Source organism: Cyprinodon tularosa, unplaced genomic scaffold, assembly GCF_016077235.1.
Source record: "Cyprinodon tularosa strain WSP-4 unplaced genomic scaffold, ASM1607723v1 ctg34, whole genome shotgun sequence".
NCBI lineage: Eukaryota > Metazoa > Chordata > Actinopteri > Cyprinodontiformes > Cyprinodontidae > Cyprinodon > Cyprinodon tularosa.
The window spans coordinates 2,165,058-2,181,211 of NW_024039052.1; the positions used below are offsets into that span (position 1 = coordinate 2,165,058).

The 16,154-nt window shown below is 38.0% G+C and overlaps 1 protein-coding gene across 9 annotated transcripts in view; it reads right to left on the reverse strand.

Moving 5' to 3' along the window:
* frya (furry homolog a (Drosophila)) overlaps nucleotides 1–16,154 on the reverse strand; it is a 69,425-nt gene that overhangs the window by 21,858 nt on the left and 31,413 nt on the right. For all 9 annotated transcript variants that reach the window (XM_038294370.1, XM_038294364.1, XM_038294363.1 and 6 more), the window contains exons 7-31: nucleotides 16,019–16,099; nucleotides 14,141–14,309; nucleotides 13,845–13,937; nucleotides 13,003–13,101; nucleotides 12,267–12,368; nucleotides 11,974–12,077; nucleotides 11,368–11,476; nucleotides 11,197–11,283; nucleotides 10,750–10,921; nucleotides 9,629–9,761; nucleotides 9,376–9,483; nucleotides 8,749–9,004; nucleotides 8,427–8,609; nucleotides 8,239–8,325; nucleotides 7,738–7,997; nucleotides 7,412–7,601; nucleotides 7,049–7,173; nucleotides 3,860–3,917; nucleotides 3,634–3,725; nucleotides 3,379–3,551; nucleotides 1,742–1,902; nucleotides 1,432–1,542; nucleotides 884–1,038; nucleotides 546–648; nucleotides 131–302 (exon numbers count right to left, since the gene is read on the reverse strand). In XM_038294370.1, the coding sequence (XP_038150298.1) occupies nucleotides 131–302; nucleotides 546–648; nucleotides 884–1,038; nucleotides 1,432–1,542; nucleotides 1,742–1,902; nucleotides 3,379–3,551; nucleotides 3,634–3,725; nucleotides 3,860–3,917; nucleotides 7,049–7,173; nucleotides 7,412–7,601; nucleotides 7,738–7,997; nucleotides 8,239–8,325; nucleotides 8,427–8,609; nucleotides 8,749–9,004; nucleotides 9,376–9,483; nucleotides 9,629–9,761; nucleotides 10,750–10,921; nucleotides 11,197–11,283; nucleotides 11,368–11,476; nucleotides 11,974–12,077; nucleotides 12,267–12,368; nucleotides 13,003–13,101; nucleotides 13,845–13,937; nucleotides 14,141–14,309; nucleotides 16,019–16,099 (3,383 nt within the window). The remainder of the gene's footprint in view (nucleotides 1–130; nucleotides 303–545; nucleotides 649–883; nucleotides 1,039–1,431; nucleotides 1,543–1,741; nucleotides 1,903–3,378; nucleotides 3,552–3,633; nucleotides 3,726–3,859; nucleotides 3,918–7,048; nucleotides 7,174–7,411; nucleotides 7,602–7,737; nucleotides 7,998–8,238; nucleotides 8,326–8,426; nucleotides 8,610–8,748; nucleotides 9,005–9,375; nucleotides 9,484–9,628; nucleotides 9,762–10,749; nucleotides 10,922–11,196; nucleotides 11,284–11,367; nucleotides 11,477–11,973; nucleotides 12,078–12,266; nucleotides 12,369–13,002; nucleotides 13,102–13,844; nucleotides 13,938–14,140; nucleotides 14,310–16,018; nucleotides 16,100–16,154) is intronic.

The following is a 16,154-nucleotide window of genomic DNA, read 5'->3' on the forward strand; positions in this document are numbered from 1 at the left end:
TTTGTACAGCAGATCTATTTTTCTTACTATGCATTTTATGCTTGCACTGTCAGCTACTATAGTGCATTTCTAAATACATGCACAATGATAATCATCATCATAATACATTTATTAATAAAGCTCCAGCTACCTGAAAACAAGGGAAGCGTGAGCTCAGGATACATCCTAGCTAGCTGAGCAGAGAGTTGTGGAAGTGATAGACTGTAGAGAGGAGGCAATGGACCATGGGTGCCATACAGGATGTTAGTCGGTTTCAGCTCTGCAATCTTCTTAGAGTACATGAATAACTTATCTTCAAGAATCTGTAAAATAGAATAGTCAAGAAGTCTTTAAAGTTCAAATTCATATTTGTGATTATTCTTTTGGAAGAACTCTTAGAGTTCTGTTAAATATGTAGTCTGACCTATTAAACAGAAATAAATGAGTAATTGAAAGGACTTCAAAGCTAGACCTCTAAACTATTTCTAAAAAATGGGTGTTTAAATAATCATACATGTGAACATTCAAACTATTAGCACTTAACAAGTAGTTGTTATATTTCTCACCTGCATAAGCTGCATTGCAATCTCATAGAGTTGCCTGTTGGTGCTAGATCCTTCAAAGAGGACCAGATTCAGCAGTGTAACAATGTCACATGGGTAGTTTTTGCTTAAAAGAATAAAGAGAGGATCCAAAAATAAATATGCTTTGAAAAAATCTTTTGGCTTTCTGTTATCTTTGATTTAGTGTTTCTTTGACATATCAAAGCTGTTGCAATAAAATTGAAATTCAACAAGGATTATATTAGTAGAGGTTTGACACTTGACTTAATTTGTGGACACAGTTTGTCTAAATATTTCAGATAATCCAAACAGTCGATAACAAAGTTTGAAAGTGTTTATACCTGCTGGCTAAAACTGTTGCAATTGCTTTAAAGCAACCCGAGGCAAGCTTGTGGGAGCCGGTGTAGCAGCGATCCACGGCCCAGTTGAAAAGGTTAACCTGGTCCGAGTTTAGCTCCAATAGCAAGATGACAACTTCACAGCCTAGCTGATGGACCTGAGCCCAAAGCAGAGATAAGACACATTTACAAGGTGAACTTATTTTATGAGGGCTAATGTGAATTATTCAAGTATTTAGTAAATAATTTGAGGTTTTGTAACAAAAACATGTATCAATTACATTGCATGTCAACAACTATTGTTGAAATTTTGTTGAACTTACATAACACATTTACTAAAGAAAGTTAAAAGAAAAACAAACAGTGGTTTTTACATGCTTTTAAAGGCAATACAGATAACAAGAATGCCATCATCATAGCTTTTATGCAAGATTTCTGTAGAAAGTTGACAAAACGAAGAGCTGGCCTTTCAGGACTGGCTAGAGCATGCTATTTGGTGGGTCAGCTCTTTTTTTTAAATGCACCACAGTGGTTAAGTGTTGGCTACAGACCCTCTGATCCTGGCAGCCCAGTATATTATCCAGCCACTTATAGAGATATCCGTCTTGAGAAAGGCCAACGTTATCAAAGACAGGACCACAGCAGAGTACAGCAGACATGGCCTGCAGAAACAAACACAACACCGACAAACTTAGCTCACTGTTTAATCATGTTTCATCATCCTGACTTAGCTGACCTTAAACCAACATACAGATTTTATTTTCCTACATTTTTGTAAACATAATGTCAGAAAACCTTACTAAATAGACAAATAGTCGATGAACTACAACAAATCAGGCCGAAAGCTCAGATATCATTTACCTTCAAAGCACAATACTGATATCTCGTTATCTGATGATTTCTGTCACTGTAGCGGTCCAGAGGGGTGAACATGATGCTAAAGGGGCCTGCCCACTGGCTGAAGAGGATAAAGAGGTGATGCCGAAGGCTCTGTTGTGGAAACAGGAATCGCCTTTGGTGCACTACAGGAAAAACAAAAAACAAAACAATCAGCTGTTTAATAAGATGTATAGTCAGCAAACCAACCCATGCATCATGAAAAACTGCTGTAGTAGGAGTTTTGTATAACAGAAAGATGCTATAACAATCTATTAGCAATCCCTTTGAGATCTGCATCCAAGGCAACCCATGAGTCATCATCTGCTTTTGCCTCTTGGTGTCTTAAAGCTGTACTATTTTTGGACTTACTCCCAACTAGGGCTGGGTACCGAACTTCGGTTCTTTTATGGTACCGACCGAAGTGCTTCGGTTCTACAGGGTATCGAAACATGCCTCGTCTTTCGGTACCAAGTTTCGGTGATTGGCTGTAACACTTAACGTGATTGCGTCATCCAGGAAAAATACACAGGTGGTCCCGCCTACAGCCAGGGTTCATGTGTTTCTGTTGTGAACTGGTTGTGAGCGTCGCGGAACCCCTTTAAAATGCCCCCCAGGTCAAAAGTGCGGCTTCACTTTATTAAGACTGATGCCAATAGTGCGCAATGCAATACATCGAGCACGGAAACAATTTAAGAGCAGAAAGTTGCTCGGTGTTTGACTGCAAGAAGAGCGGACCGCAGCCGGCGCGACCATCCTCCTCTCAGCAGCCCGTGGGCAGAGCAAAGCCAGAGCGGAGTAATGCTGTAATAATGCTGCAATTTCAAACTGGACGCAGCAGGAGAAGCAAAATCACGTCTGCTGCTTCCTTTTTTGATGCTTGTACCAGCTTCTGACGCGCGGCTGAAGCTGCTTTGCTGCTCTGGCTGCGCGGTGCAAAAGTGGCTCTGATGCGCGTTGGTCGGAGCTACTCTATCCTTTCTCTGCCTTGCAGCTATATTTGCTGTGATCAGTGGGAATAAAGTAGTTTTATTATGTTTTTAAGTGGGAAAATCCACCTGAAAACTTAATCACTGCAGTCAGTTCATCCATATCAGCCTTCCAATATTCTTTGTCGGAGCCGCTCAGACCCCCACATACCAGCGGTGCGCTGTCAGTAGGATCCCATTCAACGGGCTTGTTTGTCAGACATGGTAAACTGCTAAGTAAAAAGGTCCTCACAATGTTACAGTGAATATTAGACATTGATTTTTTTTTTTTTTTTTTTATGTAAGAGGAAAAATGTAAATGGAAAAATCAGAGCTTAAAATAAAACTCAAGATTTGTACTTTTTTATGTTGTGTAATTTTCTTTTTCTTCGAATTGATATTATAAAACTGGTATCGAAAAAAGTATCGTTCAGGAACCGGTATCGAAGTGAAGGTATCGGTATTGGTACCGGTACCGAAAATTTTTGAACAATACCCAGCCCTACTACCAACAGAGTCCAAGTCAAGTGCAGTGCTAAGATTAGAGTGTTGTGTGTGCCTTTGGGCTGAGCTGAATGGTAATGCTGTGACAAAGAGTTTTAATGAGGCCAGAGGTGCTTATGCCTTATATTTTGAAAGAAAGTGTAATAATACCTGGTACACACTGGATGAAATTGGCCACCATTGCACTAAAGTGTGCTCGGATGTCCTTTAGGATCTCTGCCTCTTTATCATTTTCACCTTCAAGTAGCATCCGAGTTAGATCTACATATTCCAGGAAAAGAGCACCAAGGGCAAGGGTGTCACGTTCCAGTGCTCCATTTGTGCTGCAGGATTAGTGAATAAAAAGATACTGAGGACCTCTCACAGTCATCGTGGTAAACAAGTTTCAGCTGCTGCCACACAAACCTGTCACTGATAACACCAGCATCAGCCAAAAGCTCAAAGATGCGAAGCAACTGCAGTCTCAGCAAGTCTCGCCTCTCACGCCGCTTCTTGTTCTGCCAAATGGTCACGTATGAATATAACTTTATGGCTAACAACAGCTTTAATACATTAGCACTGCAGATTATTTCAAACAAAGGCCTCTAATGAGGAATATGAACGCACTGGCTGAACATTATGACCAACAAACCTCAGGTCTTCTTTCTAGTGCCTCTTTCATGAGTGGATGTAACTCCTCCACAAGCTCCCTGTGTGAAAAAGACAAACAATTATCTTTGAAATTTTTCTTTTTCTCAGAAATGGATTTCAGATTTATAATGTGAGCTCTAGGTAACATTGTGATTACAAATTTAAATGGTTATGAAGCATCACTCAGGTTTAATCCTCTGTTTTGACTCCAATTTAAATCCATACAAAAATGTAGGTCATTGCAGATTTTAATTAAAATAATTTAATCCATTCCATTTTCATCAGTTTACTTAATAATTCCAAAAAACACTAAAGGCCTTTGATTAAATGTGCAACAAAAAATTGTGTAGTGACTCTTTTTTTTTTTTACTGGCTCAGACCTGTGACCGTCAGTTTGGAAACTCATGCATGCATGCATAATGAAACGTGTTGCTATGCTGCAGTAAAAAAAAACTTCCTTTCAAACAGGATTCTGTTGCTCAATGAAAAATAGTTTATATCAGCTGCTTTCAGTATTACAAAAGAAATTAAAAGGTCACAAGCAGATGCGAGAAGCTATTGAAAATACAGTTCTTTCAGCAATGAAAAGAAAACAACCTTTGCAAAAACATAATGTCTTAAAGAGAATGGCAAAGTTTTTTTTGCAACTTTTCAACTTTTCAGCACTTGTCTGCTATAAAGCTTTATCCATTTCAAAATTGTTGTATGGTAAATAGCCTGTACTGTACAGCAAACTTCTATCATTGTGCCACGGGCAGCTGTGGCAACAGTGTAGCTTACCACCAGCTGTATGTGAATGACTGAATGTAGTATAAAGTCCTATGGAACACATTGCCCTGAAAAGGTGCTATACAATTATTAAGGATCATCTATTAAGTCTGAGGACCCCAAAGGGCTTAACACTAAATTCACCCAAACTTTCTCAATTCAAAATGTCTGGAGTAGATCTGAGCTCCAGGCTTTTTAGAATTTCCCATCAAAAGCCTTGTTATCACCTATAAAACATGCAAACTGAACTGAAAACAGGTCCACCCCTTTGTAATGGGGAGTCATTAAGCTCACTGTTGGCCTGGCTTACAGGAGCAATGTTTTGACCACCTGCATGGCGATGAGGCTTGAGATGAAAGCAGCAAGGAATCAGCTCTTTCGCTGCGTTGTAGGTTTTCGAGAGCTGAAACCTGAGTCCAAATCCTCTGTTTAAGGTTGGTTTTTCGTAAATGGCTTCCTTCACATCCCTTTCAAACCACCTGTGTTCTTTGTCCAAAAATGTGAACATTCTGGTGCTCAGACAGGTGTCCTTTGTCCTTAAGGTGTAGCTGGACAGCAGAGTCTTCTCAGGAGGAGGTAGGATGTCTGTATTGAGTCATGTGTCTGTGGAGAGGATGTTTGGTTTCTCCAATTAAAGAATAGAGCATTCCTTACTGCACTGAACTGCATACAGCACTACACGCATCTTAGGTTTGGGGGTTTTGTCCTTAGGATGCACCAGTCTCTGTCTAAGGGTCTTGTTAGCTGTGAAATGAATCGGGATTTTGTGTTTGGATAAAATCCTCTTGACTTTTTCAGAAACTCCAGCAACATATGGGATGGCGATGTTTTTGAGTTTAATCTTCTGACTCCTTTCACCCATTAACACTCTGGAGGTAAGGCCTATTGTACCCACAGCCATCCTGGGACACAGCAGAACTGCTGCTGCACCAGCAGCAGTCAAAGCGGTCAGAAGGCCCAAGGACAAAACAACTCTGTTTAATCAATGCTCACCGTCACTGCATGCAGTGTTGTGCCTGAACGGGTTCATTGAATGAAAGTTCATGAACTCGTTCATATTTTGGGCGAACGTGAACTGAACGTACTGTATTAATGCCTGATGAACGTTATTGTGAACTCGTTCATTCTGGTGTCTGTGAACGGCTCGCTCTCTCAGTTCAACTCTGTTCAATAGGTTGCCAGATTTCTATAGAGTCCTCCAGGCGAAACCCCGGCTAAATCACACCGTAAACAGGCCTTAATATGTAGCGGGAAAAACACCCAATCTGGCAACACCAGCTACCAGTTTCGTAGCCTACAGCCGCTGCGTCATCAAAACAAAATGCAACGTGGAAGCCACACCAGCATGGAGACGACCGTGGAGGCGACAAAGCAGCAGTATGATCTCTTAAAACAGTTTTATGACCAGGTGGTCGGTGAGGATGATGGCAACAATCTTACATTTCTCTGCAAACTTTGCCCGCCGGCTTTCAGTAAAAAAAATCCGCACTTTAGTAACCTTAAATTCCTACCTCAGCCTGGTCCCTCAGTTTGTGTTAGTAAAATGTTCTTGAGGGTTTTACTATTCATGTAACTTGTTTGTTAAATCTGCCTGGTATAATTTTCCAGGATTCCTTTTTAGTATGTACTGAAATGGAATTTCAAATTGAAAAAAATATTAAAATTAAAAAAACATTTGCACCTTAAAGACTACTTTCCTGTTTTTCTTTTAATAATTCCTCATAAAAAAGACCATTCAAGCAGCACATTTTTCCTGATGATTTTGAGAATATACTGTAGGGGTGAAAGCTGCAGCTGCTACTAGTGTGAAGTGAATGGACAGCAACAAAGCATTAAAGCAACAATGGGGAAATGCTGTCCCCTCAATGCTAATGTAAACCCTGGTTGGATAAGGATTCAAAACTGGATATGAAGATGAAATCTGATGCACAGTTTCAGAGTTACAACTGATAAAATAATTGCTGTCTGTGGTTCTACAGTAGGCTATGGTGTAATTGAGCAATATATGAAAAAAAAAAAAAAAAAGAACTGAACTAGTTAATTTTTTGGAACTGTGAACTTAGTTAAAAATTTTGAATTATGAACTATGAACTGAACTAATTCATTTTAAAATGTGTGAACTGAACGTTGAACTAGTTCACGTAGAAAGAGAACTTTCCCAACACTGACTGCATGGCTACACTAAACATTTAATGCTAAAACAAGTTCAAATGTGAAATAGACCACTTGATCTTTGTTTCAATATTATACCAGGGCTAACCTACAAACAAAGGTATCACAGTCATTTAATGTTACTTATGACAAGAACTCTTCATGAAATCATTCATTCATAAGATTTTTAATATGTTTATGCCTGGACATTTTAAATGTCCAAGTACAATTTGTAAGAAAATATAATCTAAGACACAGATCCTTGATTTACCTGAATACTAATAGATTTGTCTGACCAAAGCCCAGAACTAATGACTCTGTCAGGTCAAGGCTCTCTGTTCTCATCAGTGGGACCAGCTGCTTTAGGAGCCAAGCCACAGATGGACTTCCAATAACCTGAAACATCAAAACAGCCATTGTTAGGTAACACAATTAAAATCTCACATGCAGCTTGAGCAACACTAATTAGCCGAGGCTAAACTCAAATAAACACAGAGTTAATAATGTACCAGCTTCCTGTTTTACCCCAGCAGTGTAATTCAATGCACTCAGTGTGAATGTCAACAAGCTCAGTGTTGACACCTGATCCTGAACTGAGGGAATTATTAAGGCATAACGATGAAGCGACAGCTACCTTGTTATCGTGGCTGACAGAGCTGTCAGGCGTGGAAGTCATGATCTCAGGTGTCGATGCTCTCAGATGGCCGGGGCTCATGATACTGGGCTTGGCCACGCCAAAGCAAAGAATCAGGTAGTTTCTCCATAATGTTACATAGTTGTCCCCACTTCCAGAGGGGCCAGTCTTCTTTGCATTCATTGGACTGCTGTTGGTTTTTTAAATTGATAAATCAAAATCAGTGAGAAATTATACCAGTTGTGTGTTTTACAGGACAATGCTAGGAATATAGTAAAAGGAAAAAAAAACTTTTTGAATTTAAAGCTAAAATTGAGGACACTCACTTTGGGTCAACCAGGGGCATGAGCATCTGCAGTCGAGTGAAGGCGTAGGGCCAGGCATAGCTAAGAGCTGTGGGGCAGTGCTTTGGAAGTTTTTCCTGCCGAAGGAGGCTGTACACACACAGCACCCAGGGGTCCTTCACAGACTGGGCAAGGAGCCACACGTGCGAGGGACTCATGATGTCATACTGGCTGTTGACAAGCGAGGCATTCCACTCCACCAGGCCCTGTAGGTCCACGTGGTGGCCAACTGGCAGTGTTGCCTGCAACAAACCAGTGACACGGCAGGGGCAAAGGTCAGGGGTGAACAAGTGAAACAAGTATATACTGGGTAAACAAGGAGACTGACAGACAATAGCGCCTTGAAAAATTACTGGTCAATGCAGATAGATTATCAAAGTGTTTATATAATTCATAGACCAGGACTGGCCAAGCAAAAACAAATCAAAACAAAATAGTCTCCTTGTTCAACGGCACTAAAGTTGAGTTGCAGAAAGAACTTACTGTATCAGAGACAGCTACGTTGATAAAATTCTCCATGATAACAGGGCTGAGCTGATCCATGATCTCTATCATTGGCTTTTCATCATCCTGCAGTTTGCAAAACATAAAACCAGAATCTCAAGATAAGGAATTTAACATTTCTACATTTTATCCTTTTCTTGTGCAGTTTGGATTTATCTTGGAATTACCTCCGACTGTCCGATGGTCATGTAGAGACTTCGTATCTCTTTAAGTATTGCGATGGCGACTCTGCGGGTGCTAAGCTGGCAGGAGCAGAGCAGTATGAGTGCCAGTCCCTCCACAGCATGCAGCACAGTAGAGTGAGGACCTCTTTCTGCTGGTGTTTTATGACCCGAGCAAGAATTAAGAGGCTGTAACAAATAAAACAAAGTGAACTACTTCGTTTCAATAAAATAATGTTTTCAAAGTATCCAGAACAGGAGCATAGTCAAGCATCAGCTTTAGTTAACGAAGATAACCCCTTTGATCATTGAAGAAACTACAAATCACCTCGGCAGCGTGGAGCTTAGATAGGTCATGGCTCTTTCCTGGAGAAGCCAGTGTTATCCTCCACTGTGTGAGGAGCTGCAGCAATAATTTGAGGGACATATCCAACAATCCCTGATGGGTGTCTTGGACTTCACGCAAGAGGAAATTAGTAAATCCAAACAGAACATCGTCACGCCAGTCATTAAAATCCACCAGCAGACTTTGGAGGGAGTTCTGGGCTATGAGGCGAAGCTCATCATCCATGTGGATCGTTAACCTGAAAAACAAACAAACAAAAAAATCCAAAAGATAATTTGGTCAGACCATTTAATCAGTTTAACATTTACCCTGGCTTAAGGGCAATAACACCAGTACCATAAGTTTGATATCTTTTATGAAGAAATATGAATAAGTTCCCTGATTTACAAACTCTGCTGCAAATTGAAACCTGCAAAGTATTCTGTAGCCAAAAGACTACAGTACAAAAGGATTTTTATTTTTTTAGTCTCCAGACATTTTTAAAGCAACCCTTCGGACAAACGGTATGACTCTTTATTTATTTAACATTTGATAGCTCCTGGTAAGAAACCCCCAGATAAGGTAAATTAAAATTTCTGAGCTTTTTCTGCAAAAAGATGTGTGACTTACCGAGAGAGCAAGTCGATTAGCTCAGGTTTAGACATCCCATCAGGCAGGATGCGAGGAATAGCAGCAACACATGTCCTAAACAAGTCTATCTTCGGCTTCCTTTCACCTCTGAAATGTCAAATTCAACATATTAGGCTGGTTTTCATTTTCTTTTGTTGTCAAAACTGATCAGATACCAAAAAAAAAAATAACAATAAGTGATTACAGAGTAGTAGTTTATGATGCTGACATTAAATCTAATCTGATTTCTTACGTGATCATGTCTTCTGGCTCCTTATTCAACATCTGAGCATTTGTCATCATCATGCAGCGCCCCACCTCCTTATCAAGGTGTCTTAAAATGCTGTCAATTGCTTTCCGCACATGAACATAATACTGGGACATCCCTGCAGAAGATGGAAGTTAGAGAAATGTACGGTACTTAGAAGTTTCTATTCTAAGAAAAAAAATATCTTAAGCTTGGAGATAATTTCAGGAAAAGAGACAAAAAAATGAAAATAAAAATAAAAAAATATAAAAATAATTGTCGTCTAGCTACTGACTATTAAAAAAAAAATGTCTTCAGCCTTTGTAAATGGATAAATGAAAATCAAACCAGATAACATATAATATTTGCAAGTGTAAATTTTTGCACCAAAAAAAAATTACCTTTCATACCAATTAAATAATTACGGTAGATTTCTTTCTGGAATATACCACCTGGATTTAAAGCTGTGGATTTACAATTGTATATTTAAACCCACAACTTGCTACCATGGCAACCAGTCATAGTTCATAAATGTAGCAGCTATAAGTGCCAAATAATACATCGGATAAAGGTAGTAGCTTGACTGAGGGGCTGCTACAGACTGCTCGTGACAGTTTATTTCCCATTATGACATCATAAGGGGATGGCTTGTTAAACAGCTTATTAAGCACACATTAGGTAAAAGGTGGATAAAAAGAATGATAGATGTGAAAGGGATTTTTTTCATTTGTGAACCTCTCACACAGGCTTTAGGATACATATGATGGTTACAAAATGTCTATAATGTGAATTTTGCATAACATGGGACCTTTAATGAGAATATGCTAAGGGGTTTGAGTGTGGCCAAAGACTGTTAACATATTGTAGAGAAAATGCATAATGCATTTATTTTTCCCTTTTAATTAGGAAAAGAACTACTGGAGAAACATGATTTGAATGTAACCCTGATATGTGATAATTTTCTATTGTAATGAGCTGAACAGTATAAGAAGAGCCTTACAGGAAACAATGCATCCCTTCATGATACTGAAAAATATTTTCTGTGTCCAGGTTTTGACATTTCTGGTCAATATACTGTAGATAAAAACTCCTATAAAATGTTCCTAATAATAGTTTTTCTATCTCACCAATGACTTTGGCCTCCTCATCCGTTAGGGTTTTGCTCAGGTATGTCTTCTTCACTCTAAGCGTGTTACCAGAGGGCAACAAGCTACCAGTGTTTGGCATGGGAGGCTCCCCATCCTTCTGCTGCAGTTTGTCAGCTATGACCAGAAATGCTCTTAGACCAATATTCATCCTCTGAATACACAAAGAGAACACATTATAGGAAGCTACAGGAAATCACCAAACACAAATAGAAAGAGTTGTATTAATAATCATTTCTTAAGTAATTTATCTCCCTCATTTAAGAACATCCACCTTCTTAGGGTGGAAACATAAGTTTAAAACATTTCATTATAAAAAAGAAAGTCCAGCTTTCAATTATTATTTTCATCATGGTAAAATGTTACATAATCATGATAAATATTCTTTGGAGTTTGAAAACTATTTCTATGATAAAGTAGATAACATACCTCAGGAATAAGACTGAAGGCTTTTGCAGGTTTGCCAACACAGAGAAGGTCAAAGATAATTTCTTTCATTGCAAAATCCAATCTTTCCTGCATTAAAATAGGAGAAAAATCCCTTATCTCACAGACCCTAATGTTAGTGTCAGTCAGCTTAACATTTGGTGGAAGATTTACCTGTGCAATAAACTGAATGATTTTTACAAATATATTGAGAGGCATGTCTCTGGGCACCACACTGCGAGACCCTTTAGGGAAAAGAGTTGTTACGATGGTGTTCAGACGACTGCGAACACAGAAAAGTTGTTTTATTAGGATAGCAATAGTGTTAAAAGACAGAAAAGACAAAAAAAAAAAGTTAGATCAAAAACCTTTTAGAAGTCATTAAACTTTCTCTTTGTGGACTTTTAACCTAAAATATTGACAGTATTTTTATGCTTTGAACAGTTTAACATTTTCACATCAAAACAAGCATGTTTTTGAATCTCTGAATGTTATAGATAGATGTGTGCCATGAATCTGTATTTGATGCTTGTGAGTCAATACTTACTTTATAGCATCTATTTGAGAGATTTATACCCTTAATATATGTTTCTTTCTTGGGGTAAGCTTACGACACTTATTTCATAGGCACAATACTTCAAATGCTATACAAGAAAATAGCATAACTGACATGCAAAATCTGATTACTGAGACCTGAGTATATTATAAAGTGATTAAAATGTTGATACTGATACATAATAAGATAAGAATTTCAAAAAAAGAAATAGTTAATATATTTACCCTTGGGTTGCAGTGTTGCTTTCACACTTTATTCTGATCATGTAAACCCACAGCAGGCGATACAGTGACTCCAGAGCAACACGAGCCATTTTAGGATCTCTACTCTGTAAGATTAAAGAAACAAAGTTGCTGTAAAACCTTGACCAAAAATTTGCAGTGACCTTAAACTTAGTTGGTCACAAATTACTCCTGCATGCCTATTGTATGTAAAGGTATCCAGTAAAAGGATCAATTTGAAGAAAGGACACAGAACCTCCATTTTATTACAATAACAAGAACTGGCAAAATCTTACCTTGAGATTTGAAAGGCAGTTATTGAGGAAGACGTGCCATCTGTTAAGGAAGAACTGCTTCTGACTGACACACAACAGACAGGTGACCAGTGGATAAAAGGCCTGAGCAGAAGAAAAACTGAGTTTAGATTTTGAACTGCCTTCTTAAAAACTGCTTTAATAAAACAAAACCCTCAAAACTCTGTAACATCAGGAATAAAGTTTAGAAATTATGACTTTCATTAACAACTTAAGAAAATGTACATCTAAAAAATGCATTTGCATTATTGAATTTTGAATTTTATTTTCATGAAGACGTTGCACTTTTCCTCTGTTGTGCTAAATTAATGATGCCACTTTTTATTTATATTTTTTTGTTTGTTTTATTTGTTCTACATATGTTTTATTTTTTTCTTTTATTTTTCTTATATTTTATTATCTAATTCATTGCACTTTGAATTGTCCATGTGCTGAATTGTGCTAAGGGGTTCAGGTTTTAAAATTTAATAGCACACAGGCCAGCTTTCATAGCTTTTTCATACTCTCATACAATCGCTTACCTTGAGATTAATGACATTTTTAATTGTACAGAATAAATCACTCATAGTGTAAACACATTGTAAAATAATATTACACCAAGCTACATGCATAGCTCTCCAGATGTCTGTGCCACTGTGCAGTAGAGGCAGCTGAAACCAAAGGCCTCAAAAAACAGCAGACAAAAGAGTCAGTGACTGCTGGCAGCTCTGTTACTAACCAGTGAGTGCTTCTTTCTTGAAGACAGATCCAGAGTTAAGTCGTACAGGCTGTCCACAAAGTTCCTCAGACAGGGTACATTTACTTCGTTTTTCACAGCCTAGGTCAAGATCAAAACAGAAATTACAATTAGGGAAACATCAACTTTTTCACCACACTCCGCCCAAAACGAAAATAAATCTTATTACAGTAGCACAATCTCCCATGAAACTCATCTATTAATTGGTCAAAAAAATACCATGTTAAATAAACAGGGTAGTTTTCAAAATAACCACAGTTGAATATCTTCTTATGTGTAAAGCAATGTTAGAACACAGACAGTTTTGTTGTGAACCATACGAGAAAGAAGGGTGGGGGGTGGGAGGGGTAAAGTTTGTTATATTTTGCTTCTTTGTTTTCTTTTGGTGTTAAAAAAAAATCATCTTCCTTGTATGGTGTGTTTGTAAGACTACATATTAATAAGTTTGCTTTATAAAATACACATTTTCAGTATAACTGTAAATCCTTGCTATACACCATAAATATCTTGTAAAAGCTTCTGTCAATAAAACTAATCTTAAAAAAAAAAAAAGTAACTTTTAAAGAAGTATGGACAACAAAATGCTGCAGCTACATTTATTAGGGGAAATACCGGATGTGCCAATAAGAGTATTAGTCATGATTTATTTAAAACAGAAAAATACATTAAAACATTAAAAGTTTTTTTCTGGCTTCTTAAGGTTTTCAGATCATGAATTTCAATAAGCACATGCAAGTATGATGACGCATTTGACTGAGCATGTGAATAGTGGGCTGAAAATGATTGTGTAATAACTGTATCAGCTACATGATGAAGAAACTTACAGCAGCAACAGGCACCAGGATCTCCACGAAGACACCAGCCAGAGCATGTTTAATGTCCTTATCCTTCACTTCTAGAAAATACTGGGCACACTCCTGTAAACAAGAGAGAAACAGCTTTCAGATTTATAGAATTTAAAAAAGCTTTCTCAGTTAAAACAATTTCCAAAACTTTTAGACTGACAGACATTAAAAGAATTAAAAAGGCAATACCAACACATGGAGAAAAAACAGTACAGAGAGGGAAGTAGGAGACTTTTTAGCTATTTGAGGAACTCACACAGCAAATTCTGCTGTACCTGCATGAACTGAAAAGAAGCTTCAAAGTCCTCGACCGGATACATTTTCACCCGGAAGAACTTGACCCCCATGATGAGACTGATGGTGCTCTGAATGACATATGGACTTTGCTCTTTCTGCCGCAGCTCCTTCAGCTCAGTCATAAACTTCTTTTTTACTGCGGGAAATCTTAAAGGAAATTATTGTATAAACATCAATATAAAGAATCATGCACTGCCAATAAAAAAATATATATTTAAAGCAAAGAGTTTAAATGAAAACAAAAATAAACAAGGTTTAGGCTACAGATAATCAACATACAGACAGCAAATCTGTCCCCCGAAATGAATTTCTCGTCTAGCTCCTGACTATTTTAACTTTATTTTAACAACATAAATTGAAGAATAACTGTGTCTAAAGACATTTCAATCAAAAGCACTAACTTTGCAGCTATATCTTTATTCCTATTCTGTTTAGAAAAAAGAGTTATGTAACATATATCTCTATTGTATTGATTCTCGCTGCTGCAGTGATTTTAGTTTGGATAAACACATTAATTTCCAGTGCTAGTTTGACATTAAGATGTCATGTCTGAAAGTGTTTTATACACAGACTTTACACAACAATATTGGCTGATATTACACATCAATAAAGCACATATAATGAGGACCTATTGAGTCACTGAAAAAGAAAACCAACCTTTTAAAATGTAACATTTAAATCAGGCAAATTTAAATCAGATTTGTAAGGCATTTTCTAATTTCACATTTTGAATTAGGAGAAATTGTTAATGGTAAATAGCCTATATTTATATAGCGCTTTGTCAAGTCAGGAGAGTTGACTAAAGGCCAATTTATGCTTCTGACACATAGCCTCTGCAACCATCAAATCTGTCTTTGTGTGAGACCACGCCCCTCGTGCAGAAGTTCTGCAACTGTCATCGCGCACCTCAAAAAAATCCTGACTACGCGTCGGATGGTCGCAACCCACGCAGACCTCAAGTGCAAGTCCACAGACAAAAAGCAGCTATGATTGGTCATTGGTATGCCTTTCCGGCTCTCTGTGTGGTCATCCTTCTCGATTCGGCGTGCCATTTTTAAAACCCGAGGAACAACTACAATGGACGACTTCAACGAAAGGTTAATCGAGGAGGTTCGGATGTACAAACACTTGTATGACGCCTCAGACAAATTCTATAAAGATGCCAAGGTCTCTGCCAAAACAAAGTTCTCGCCAGTTCGCGAATGGGCTTCCCCTTGCGCTTTTGCAAGAAACTGCTGTGCGTCCCTAGAATTTCCAGACCGACGGTGCAAAAGCATACCAGCAAAACTGGTTTGTGACTGGACCCAAGCGACATTTGACAGTTGCAGAAGTCTAATCTGCCCTTAAAGCCCTTTACACAATATTCAGTCCTCCACACACACACATTGATGGTGGAAAGCTAAATTATAGCTACTGCTGCCCTGGGGTTGTGATCCTGCTGTACACTGGCACCACTATCAGTAGGCAATGTGGGTGAAGTGTCTTGCCCATCAACCCTTCCATTAGAGGGAAACCCCCCTGACGCCACTGTCGCCCCTTTAAACAAATAGAATTTATTAATCCATCATTAAAGACCCATTCATAATTCTTATTAAAAATACCTTTCCTTAATCACTCAATTAAAAAGGTTATTCCATTTCCATTTTCTTTCATGTTCCGCAATTTACAATTCATCTTTAATATTTCAATTTAAACTGCAGTATTAGAAAATGCTTTCAAATTTGATTTCAAATTGCCTGATTTGAAATCTTCATTTAAAAACTTTGGTTTTCTTTTTCAGTAACTATCTAGGTCCTCCATAAGCAGAGACTTACAATGTAAAATCAAAAAATGAAAGCTAAAAATTTGCTGCTTACTTGGATTGGGCCAACACTCCTATGACTTCAGCATAAAGGTCCGCTACAGTGTGCATGTTTCCAGTGTTAGGACCATGATATCTGTGGGTGACAAATTCAAGATAAGTTAGATGACTGAAAAGTATTCAATTACACA